The sequence below is a fragment of the Cyprinus carpio genome, chromosome A4 (genome assembly GCF_018340385.1).
Source record: "Cyprinus carpio isolate SPL01 chromosome A4, ASM1834038v1, whole genome shotgun sequence".
In the NCBI taxonomy this organism is placed as follows: Eukaryota; Metazoa; Chordata; class Actinopteri; order Cypriniformes; family Cyprinidae; genus Cyprinus; species Cyprinus carpio.
Genome location: NC_056575.1, coordinates 23,758,522 through 23,770,066, shown reverse-complemented (window position 1 = coordinate 23,770,066; position 11,545 = coordinate 23,758,522). Strand labels below are relative to the sequence as shown.

Genomic DNA, 11,545 nt, shown 5'->3' with positions numbered 1-11,545 from the left:
TTTTATTTTGGTCTGTCTATGTGAGGTCATAAAGCTGCGCCGCTCTTCTGCATCTGTTGTGATTCGGCAGAAGAAAGGTTTGTGATTTTTAAGCGTGTAAAGTGTTTAAATCAATACAAACCATTCAGACATTTTTTTTTTGTTTGTTCTTACACGCGATGTTAAAAGAATTAATATTTACTGGATGTAACATTGCATTGAAATAAGTCGTGTGAGTAAAGCTAATCTACGCATTACTAACAGAAAAGGTGAATCTCTTTTCGCGTAAAATCAGTTGACAGTAAAGTTGAAGTCTGCGAGAGAAAGAGAGAGAGAGAAACAAACATTTCTTTGTTTATTTTATACACCTTAGCACAGATATCACTGTATCCATTAATGAGGTGTGCCCAAACGTTTCTGCAGAGCCAGCGTCCTGCAGAGTTTAGCTCCAACACACTTAGTGTAAGTGTTCATTCTGAATACCTTGATTAGTTAGTTTAGATGTGTTTAATTAATGTTGTAGCAAAACTCTGCAGTACAGTGTTTTTATTATTTATGTTGTATGATTCTACTGTATTTTAGTCTTCCTTGTTCAAAACACATTATATCTACCAACTATTGTTACAAATGACAACAAAAACAACACTCAATTTGAACTTACAAATGACAACAAAAACAACACTCAATTTGAACAATTTGTTCAAATCAGCTGATTTATTCAGGGATTGACAGTGACTTTACGAGTAAGTAATTGAACCATTATATTATGTGATGGGAGAAAACACACAAATGCCAATTGGGGTTGTTTTTGTTGTTTTTTAATGGCAGTAGTGGTGGTAGTGATTTTTTTGATTAAATTGTTCAAATCATTTTTTAAAATGTTAAATACAATTGTTAATAATTAGTTTTTTTTTTAAGGTGTTGGTTAATCAGGTCATTTAAGTCCATTAATTAGCACTCTGACTGGCACCCCCCCCCCCCAGTGGGCTACAGAACTTTTTACTGAGATTTATTTTTGATTTTTTTTTGTGTCCAAACACACAGAAAAACTCCTGGTGAAGGAACTGAGATCCACGTGACATTCAGTTATAAAGATGGCGTTTATTAAAGAGGAGAGTGAAGACATGGATATAGAAGAAGCATTCAGAATGAAACATGAAGAGACAGAGGAACAAGCAGGTTGGTTTTCATTCTCAAACCCAAACTCTGTCATTTGATCCTTATTATGTTTTCTTCAACAGTAATTAATGACATTTTTTAAGTCATATGAGTTGATTAATGAAATTTTTTATGGATGTCATATGGGGGGTCGCATCGTGGGCAGTCATGTTGAGATTACATGACAAAACAAATACTAATGTTGCCTTCAAGGCCCTTTTAAAAGATTGTTTTTTTTTTTTTTTTTTTTTTTTTTTTTTTTATGTATCTTTGTTACCTAGTGATATAATTATACAACTAAACAAATGTGGACAAAACTGTCACGTGTGTGTTTCTATTGAGTTCCTGTTTGCCCCTATTTGGTTCTTCCTGTTTCCTGTCTTCATTGGTTATCAATGGGGTTGTTAAGTCTGACTTCATGCGTCACCGCTTCCGCGTCCAAATGCTTTATTAGATACCACAAGAAAACAACAAAAGATGCTAATATACACTCACAATGTGATATAATACTACCAAAAAAATTATAATTCTAACCTTTAACTCCATACCGAAATCCCAGATAGCCAGACAATGAAAATCTAAATAAATAAATATTAAAATTATTTGTGTTTGGGATGCTGTGAGCATGGAGACTGTGTTGTACACCTTTCGTTTAAGAATGTTTAGCTTAAATTTTTAATATGAATAAATAGTGCTCATAAACGGCTGTTGAGGTAGTATTAAGATCTTCAAAGACTCCACCCACCCTGGAAACCCACTGTTTAATCTGCTACAGTCAGGCAGACGCTTCCGCAGTTTGATGGCAAAAACGGAGAGGCTCAGAAGGAGTTTCTTCCCCCACGCTATCAGACTACTAAACCATGGACATTAAACACACTACACTTTAGAGACTCTGGGAGTGTAGGGTTACCCAATAACTCTCTGCACACTGCAGTTTTTTGAGATAACCTAGCTATGCAACTCATCCTCACTGCACATCATCTGAGCAGCAGTTTCTGTGTAGCATCTCTGCACTTCATCTGTGTAGTAGTCTAATATATTGTGTATATTTCATTATTTGTATTTAATAATTTTCTTATTTTTTCTTCTTAATATTATTTTTTCGTATATTTCATTATTTGTATTTAATTTTCTCTTATTTTTTGCATAGTCTAAAAAGAGTATGCCAGACCTACATTTCATTGCTTGTTGTATGCCATATAACTTGTACGTGACAAATAAAATCTTGAATCTTGAATCTTCTCAAGTGAAGTGAGTTGAGGCTTGGACCCGGAAACAGCGCCTCGTACATCACTGCTTAACAGCTCCATAGTTTCAGTTTCTACCTGTGTTGTATTAATCATCTCGTTTGCTCCTTGGTTTGCCTGTCTTTATAAGCCATCAGTTTCTGTCTATTCTCCGTCCTGGATTAATGTTATTTTGAATGGTCAATGTGTGTTGATGTTTATTATAAACCTTATTTATTTCTACTCCTTCATCGTGTGCAATTACTACAACACAACTGCGTGACAAAAACACATCTAACAATATATAATGCACAAAACAGGACGTGCTCCCACTCGGATGTGCACCCTCAAACCTGTGCACTCAAATCTATATAATTGTCTTCTCTCCCGGAATTAATGTTGCCAGAAGCCCATCAACCACCAGACTTCCATGACTGACTGATGAAATAACAAGTGAATGAGTTGTGCGAAGCTCATGAAATAATTTTTTTTTTTTTTTTTTGTTAGCAGTGTATTTGCAGTCTTTCCATTTCTCAAATATATTTTGTGTTGCCTAATGAATTCAAGCACAATATCAAATAGAGAAAAAATATATAATTTTTAATTAATTAGGCTGTAAAAAATGAGAATGTTAAAATATTTAAGGAACAGTTTTTGCTTGATGACCTAGCCCATTTTCATTTGTTCATGGAAACAATGATGAATAAAATGTTTTATATTTGGTTTGGAGTGGAATAGAGTGTGGGCAGAAACATAAATTGGTGGCTATGCTTACCGTTGTCCTGTTTCCTCTTTTCCTCCTCTCTCTCTCTTTTTTTTTTTTTTTTGCTTCAGGTTGCCTGAGAGATTTGTCATCTTTGTTTAACGTGTGTGTATGTATATATGTAAAAGCTTTTTTCAGTTCATTCCTAAATTGTGTGAGCTCAACTTCCATTTGAAATGGATTAAAAACGCTCTGTTCCCGCATTCTGCTCCGCTCCAGATCATGCATTTTCTAATCTAATCTGTGTTAGGGGTAAAGAGGAAGGAGATATTTGAATTATTTACTAATAAATAGTGTTTTCTGAGTCGGTGACGCAAGGATGAAGTTGCATTCCTGACTCTCCACCTCTTCATTTAGATGCACCTTTAGAGAGAGTGTTGAGATTTTTAGAATGCACATTAGCTTATTTATCATCCACTATTCAAGATTTACAACAATAATTTGGTCCAGTTTTCGCATTGGTCTGAACAAATATGCCAGACGGGCTGAATGAAAATCCATTGTCTGACAGTAGGTGGTGCTTATGGAACAGCAGAAATAGAGCCATTTCCTGCAACATCCACGTAAACTGACAAGTTTTAGAAGTGACATGCATTTTATTACGGGAGTGAATCTGCTAAATTCTTCTATGAGTCACACCTGAAATTGCTGTAATTGACGGTGATAACCATAGCAACAGACTGGACAAAACACCTGACAAGTCTATTTCAAAATAAACCTGTGCAAAAAATATTTTAAGTTATTCAATGCATTATGTAAATAATATATTATACATTATTAGCATTAATGATTAACTTATTTGTTTTATATTTTCATCTAAATAGCATGAGACGGTGACTTTCCATGCACATGATGGAAATGGTTCTAATAGTCATTTTGTAATCCAAAAGCAAAACATGACAATAATTAGCAAATGAGTGATCCTCTGCAGCCATCTACTGGTTATAGTAATCATAGTAATCATTTACTGACATTTTCATTTTATAAGTGTTTGTTTCCACCAGATGGCATGTAGAGCTGTAATCGGGCCTTAAAAGTTAGGCCCGACAGATTTCGGCCCAAGCCCGACAAGTACATTTTGATTGACAGCTTTTTAAAAGCCTGAATGCGTTAACAGCCCGACATTATTCAAATGTGCGCATGTACACAGCTCTTTTGCCTTTTGTCAAGAATCAGTCATTTATACATGTTTTAACATAATTTATTTTGGCTATAGGCCACTTGGAAGTTGGAACAAAGAAATAAAATAAGTCCTCTGTAAATTACAATGGGTATTTGGCAATAACGAAATTAAGATAAAGGCGCCGCGGGATTTGTTGTGGCTTCTCTCCGCAATCCAGCCTCAATGCGACGGTGAATAGCAGCTGAAATATAATAAAAGAATAATACCAACATTAGCCTATATACTCTGTCTACATTATGCATTTAAGACTCAATTAATATTTAGTTATAATTTGAAAAACCTTTACTCACCATGATTGGGCTACATGTTTTTGTGGAGGAAAATTATTGAATTCACTGTAGATGGCTTCAGCATGGTCCTGCGCTCACTGATCGTGCATCCAGCAGCATAACCCACTGGCTCATTATTCTCATTATGCACATGGTCAAAACTTTTTCACACCTCAGACTTTGCTTTAGTTGCTGGTGCAACCAAAACATAATCGCGAGAGGCAAACCTCCGTTTCACCTCCTCAGCATCCATATTCGCATCTTTCTCGCGCTAATCGAAATGCATCACATGACTGCTCATTTACCGCACAAGCCGGAGCGCAAGCCCGAGCCCGTGAAAATTGATATAAATTAAGCCCAAACCTTGACCGAACCCGCCAGGTCCCGTGGGGTCTGGGCAAAGATCTTCAGCTCTAATGGCATGCAATTTTGTCACCTTTTTCACCCCAATGAGTATGTGTCATCAGTTTTTATTATTTTGTAGCTGGTGCATGGAATTTTAAGTTTAATTTTGTCATGAGGTTGCTTTGTAAATGGATGTTGTTTGGATTGTGATATTGCGCTATATAAACAAAACAGACAATGTCAGGCAATAGATGTTATGTTTCTGCAGTCTGTTGCTTTGGGCAAATAAATAAAATGTTTCTCTGAAAACGTTTATTAGTTTTGTGTGTCCTGTATGCAACATTTAATGTCCTTTGCCTGCCACATGCCTGCTTAAACTGCACTACTTGTGGTTGTTTTCAGAGATGTAACATTCACACAATTGTGTGGCCTGTGCTACGAAACTTTCAACATCTGTAGCACCAGTGCTATGTGGGATTTTTTTACAGCCCTGGTCTATGTTGTCAAAAGATCTAATAGCAGTAGAAGAGAAATGTAACTGTAATAAGCACAGTTTCTGTGTTACGATGGGGCTTAAATTCCGACTGAAATGGTTTACAAATATAGTTTCTCTGCAAAACTAAACAGTTAAGGGGACACTATTTTTTTTAATAAAGTAGACATGAATGGCAGTGATCGCTCTGTAATAAACCAGTTCTCCTGGGGAAAGTTGTGTTTGATAACTGAAAATAGCCTTTTCGGACAATACTGAAAGATGGTTCTGAGATTTCAGATAACAACTCTTTCGGTAGCTTAGTGCATAGGATCTAGCATACATGTTGATTTTGATGCTTTATGGTAGTTTTGATACAGTTTTTATGTTGGTCTTGATGTCTGTTGCTTTGTGCCATTAAATTGAGGTTAACTAGTGTTTGTCTTTTTCTTCATTTTAGATTTGATGGCTTTGAAAGAGGAGAGACAAGAATGGAATGAAATGAAAGAGAAAGACCAGTATGAGAAACATCATGATTTTATAAATGGTGAAAAATCTTTTAGTTGCACACAGACATCCTCACAAAAAAGAGCTCAAACAGCTGGAAGTTATTTCACCTGCTTTCAGTGTGGAAAAAGTTTCACTCAAAAAGGAAACCTTAATGTCCACATGAAAATTCACACAGATGAGAAGCCTTACACATGCCCTCAGTGTGGAAAAAGTTTTACCCATAAAGGCAACCTTAATACCCACATGAAAATTCATACTGGAGAGAACTCTTACACCTGCAAACAGTGTGGGAACAGCTTCTCACGAAAAGGATGTCTTAAGACTCACATGAGACTTCACACTGGAGAGAAACCTTATACATGCCCTCAGTGTGGAAACCGTTTTACACGTAAAGGAACCCTTAATACCCACATGAGAATTCACACTGGAGAGAAGCCTTACACCTGCAAACTGTGTGGGAACACCTTCTCACGAAAAGAAAGTCTTAAGACTCACATGAGAATTCACACCAAAGAAAAGCCGTACACATGCATTCAGTGTGGAAATAATTTTACACGTAAAGGAACCCTTAATGCCCACATGAAATGTCACACTGGACTTCACTTCTCACAAAAAGGTGATCTTCAGACTCCTGTCAAAATTCACACTGGAGAGAAGCCAAGGAGTTTCACAAATAGGAAACACCTTAAGAATTGTGTAGTAACTAACACCGGAAAGAAGCCTTTTATGTGCCATCACTGTGGAAAGAGTTTCACACTTAATGGAAACTTCAAGGTTCACATGAGGATTCACACTGGAGAGAAGCCTTACACGTGTGATCAGTGTGGAAAGAGTTTCAGACATAAAGTAACGCTTAATTACCACATGAGGATTCACTCAAGAGAGAACTGTTTTCTGTGTCATCAGTGTGGAAAGAGTTTCACAGAGAGTAAAGAACTTAAGAATCATGTAATAACTCATTGTAATAACACTGGAGCAAACACTTTCATGTGCCATCACTGTGGAAAGTCTTGCATAAACGCAGCAAACCTTGAGATTCATATACGAGTTCACACTGGAGAGAAGCCTTTTATTTGTCTCCAGTGTGGAAAAAGCTTCTCACGTAAAGGAAACCTTCAGACTCACGTAAGGGTTCACACTGGAGAGAAGCCTTTCACGTGTCTTCAGTGTGAAAAGTGTTTCACATATCAAAGAGACCTGAAACGTCATTTGCAAACTCATTCTGTAAAGAAATTGCAGATGTCTGAGTGTGACAAGAGGTTTAGAAACAGAAGTCATTTTAAAAAACACCTGCACGTTCACTCTAGAGGAAAGAGATTTGATTATGTTCAGTGCAATAAAAAAATTCTATTGCCATCAAACTTACAGATGCACCTGAAAAGTCATGCATATGTGAGACCCTATTTGTGTTCTATATGTGGAAAGCATTTTAAATGGCTCAGCAATTTAAAATGGCACCAGAAAATATGTATTGTACGAAATTAATTTAAAATGTATAGCTCATCACTCATATATTTGATTCCATTTAAAACTTTTAAAATATTAAATTATTAGTATTATTAATATTAAAAATATTATATTAATTTATTAATATTAAATATTAGAATGACAAAATTATATCTTGCTGTGAAATGCCACAATGTAAATGAGAACTCAGAAATTAAAAGACAAACTGAATGAAATAACAAACATTGTATTATCTGATTTAAATTTTGCTTTAAACATGTTTTCAATCTGAACCTGAATTTTGCTGTTGTTGGACTTTCTTTGATGACATCTGGAAGCTGTTTCCCATTGTGGGTTGCCTTATAGCTTAACACTAGGGCCTTTCGCACCACGGGAACCTTTTCATAGTACCTGAATTAATTGTGGAACTACCCACTTTTTGGCGTTTTCCCACGACAGGAACAAGAAACGGTTTTAGTTCTAGGAACTCTGTTTGGAGGAAGTAAATTAGCTCCTACTTCAGAGCAGGGTCTAAAACAGTTCTATAGGAACTATCAGTGACACCAAGTGTATGCTGATTGGCCAAACATACACGAAACACTGGCCACCCGGCATTTTTAAAAAGCCATGTAAACATTTACTCCATGAACATGGAAAACTGTGCTTACGTTTTTTACCTGTTGTCTGCAGTGTTGTGTTCTTTTCTCAGCTTCGATGATATGTAACACTGCCAAGTTGTCATGGAAAAATGAGTCTCTTAGCCCAAATTTTTGCTCTTTCAATCGTGTTAATTGTGCGTTTACATCTCCATCTCCATTATAAAAAGACATCGCTATCGGCCGCTTCAGAGTTCCTGCTGCCGGTGCGAATGCAACCAGGAAAACGGCCCGAGTGAGAAATTGGTTCTCTAGGAACTACCCTACTGGCTAGTTCCTAGAACTACGCAGTGCGAAAGCCCCTACTGTCTCACACAATCTTATGTTGCAGACCGATACTAAAATTATATAAACACCCCCCTCCCCTCTGCTGAACGTCACGGTATCTTTATCTTGATTACAGACTCTCTGGAGCATCTTCTCCTCTTTTGACTGAACATGAAAGCCTGGAAAGAGCTAATGTGTTGCTGGCCTTAGTGCTCGGGAAGGGAATGAAAACATTTTTTTTTTTTTTTTACTTAGATAAGGGGGGAAAAATTTACCAGGTTCTAAGTTTTAGGACTTGTAATTTTTCATCTTTTTTTTACTTAGATAAGGGGGGAAAATTTTACCTCAGAACAGTTCGGAAGTTCTTGACTGTTGTTATAAATCTGCATCATCAGAACAGTTCGGAAGTTCTTGACTGTTGTTATAAATCTGCAACACAACTCAATAATTGAAAATATATTGAAATTTTGAGGTAGGATAAAATTATTTGTAAATATGGCCCCAGGCTCAGTAACTCAGCTGAGCGGATCCAGCATGACCTTCTTGATCCCCTAGATCAGGGATGTCCAAACTTGTCCAATGCTCTTTAGCTCAAACCTGCTCCAACACACCTGCCAGCAGAGGCGGATTGGCCATCTGGCAAATGCCGGATGGGCTGGACCATTTTTTAAATGTGGGCCTGTCACATTTTTTTTATATATACAGGTCCTTCTCAAAAAATTAGCATATTGTGATAAAAGTTCATTCTTTTCCATAATGTAATGATAAAAATTAAACTTTCATATATTTTAGATTCATTGCACACCAACTGAAATATTTCAGGTCTTTTATTGTTTTAATACTGATGATTTTGGCATACAGCTCATGAAAACCCAAAATTCCTATCTCAAAAAATTAGCATATTTCATCCGACCAATAAAAGAAAAGTGTTTTTAATACAAAAAAAGTCAACCTTCAAATAATTATGTTCAGTTATGCACTCAATACTTGGTCGGGAATCCTTTTGCAGAAATGACTGCTTCAGTGCGGTGTGGCATGGAGGCAATCAGCCTGTGGCACTGCTGAGGTGTTATGGAGGCCCAGGATGCTTCGATAGCGGCCTTAAGCTCATCCAGAGTGTTGGGTCTTGCGTCTCTCAACTTTCTCTTCACAATATCCCACAGATTCTCTATGGGGTTCAGGTCAGGAGAGTTGGCAGGCCAATTGAGCACAGTAATACCATGGTCAGTAAAACCATTTCCCAGTGGTTTTGGCACTGTGAGCAGGTGCCAGGTCGTGCTGAAAAACAAAATCTTCATCTCCATAAAGCTTTTCAGCAGATGGAAGCATGAAGTGCTCCAAAATCTCCTGATAGCTAGCTGCATTGACCCTGCCCTTGATAAAACACAGTGGACCAACACCAGCAGCTGACATGGCACCCCAGACCATCACTGACTGTGGGTACTTGACACTGGACTTCAGGCATTTTGGCATTTCCTTCTCCCCAGTCTTCCTCCAGACTCTGGCACCTTGATTTCCGAATGACATGCAAAATTTGCTTTCATCCGAAAAAAGTACTTTGGACCACTGAGCAACAGTCCAGTGCTGCTTCTCTGTAGCCCAGGTCAGGCGCTTCTGCCGCTGTTTCTGGTTCAAAAGCACACGCCTGTGCACGGTGGCTCTGGATGTTTCTACTCCAGACTCAGTCCACTGCTTCCGCAGGTCCCCCAAGGTCTGGAATCGGTCCTTCTCCACAATCTTCCTCAGGGTCCGGTCACCTCTTCTCGTTGTGCAGCGTTTTTTTTGCCACACTTTTTCCTTCCCACAGACTTCCCACTGAGGTGCCTTGATACAGCACTCTGGGAACAGCCTATTCGTTCAGAAATTTCTTTCTGTGTCTTACCCTCTCGCTTGAGGGTGTCAATGATGGCCTTCTGGACAGCAGTCAGGTCGGCAGTCTTACCCATGATTGCGGTTTTGAGTAATGAACCAGGCTGGGAGTTTTTAAAAGCCTCAGGAATCTTTTTGCAGGTGTTTAGAGTTAATTAGTTGATTCAGATGATTAGGTTAATAGCTCGTTTAGAGAACCTTTTCATGATATGCTAATTTTTTAAGATAGGAATTTTTTGGGTTTTCATGAGCTGTATGCCAAAATCATCAGTATTAAAAACAATAAAAGACCTGAAATATTTCAGTTGGTGTGCAATGAATCTAAAATATATGAAAGTTTAATTTTTATCATTACATTATGGAAAATAATGAACTTTTATCACAATATGCTAATTTTTTGAGAAGGACCTGTATATATATGGAAGTCGTGGAAGTGGTGGCCTAATGGTTAGAGAGTCGGACTTGCAATCCAAGGGTTGCAAGTTCGAGTCTCGGGCAGGCAGGAATTGTAGGTGGTGGGAGTGAATGTACAGCGCTCTCTCCACCTTCAATACCACGACTGAGGTGCTCTTGAGCAAGGCACCGAACCCTCAACTGCTCCCCGGGCGCCGCAGCATAAATGGTTGCCCACTGCTCCGGGTGTGTGTTCACAGTGTGTGTGTGTTTCACTGCTCGGGTGTGTGTTCACAGTGTGTGTGTGCACTTTGCACGAATTCCGAGTATGGGTCACCATACTTGGCTGTATGTCACGTCACTTTCACTATATATAAGTTATATAAATACATTGTTTTTACAGGCCAGCAGTGCATAGAAAGTTTTTTTTTAATTATTGACTGCACAATTTTAATATGGTTATAATAATATAAATAATAATAAATGTTAAGCATTTGGCCCAGTCTGCGATAAGATCTAAGATGGTTCTAAGATGGGCCGACCGACCCGATCAGAGGTTATGCGAACATAATCAAAATCAAGCACGTCATTAGAGAGAGTGCAACACAAGCTAATTGTCAGATGATGGTCCTTAAATAAAGGAAAGGCAGTGCAGAAAAGCTTAGAGAAAGCAGAAAAAGGGCTCTTAAGTAAATTAACCAAAATATTCTCAAACGGTTTAAATTTGGCTGCTGCAGCGGAGGACAGTAGCGCTGTAGAGGTAAGAAGAAAACAGAAAATATATAGCTCAAGTCATTTTCACACAATCCACACTACTTCTGCCAGTTAGCTCCAGCGTTTTTTGGGGTTTTTTTTGACAATAACCTACATTATATTAAACCATAGGTCTTAAACCCTGCTCCTTGGAACCCACTGTCCTGCAAAGTTTATTTCCAATCTGCTTCAGCGCATCAGGGGGGTATTCCAGAAAGCAGGTTATGTGACATACCCGGGTATGTTTAAGAGTAAG

The 11,545-nt window shown here is 37.9% G+C and overlaps 1 protein-coding gene across 1 annotated transcript; it reads left to right on the top strand.

Annotated features, from left to right (window-relative positions):
• On the top strand, positions 1–8,551 carry LOC109062215 (gastrula zinc finger protein XlCGF57.1-like). The gene is made up of 3 exons (XM_019079297.2): positions 1–77; positions 1,024–1,158; positions 5,856–8,551. The coding sequence occupies exons 2-3, from the start codon at positions 1,074–1,076 to the stop codon at positions 7,388–7,390; spliced, it is 1,620 nt and encodes a 539-aa protein (XP_018934842.1). The 5' UTR covers positions 1–77; positions 1,024–1,073; the 3' UTR covers positions 7,391–8,551.
• The last annotated feature ends 2,994 nt before the right edge of the window (positions 8,552–11,545 follow it).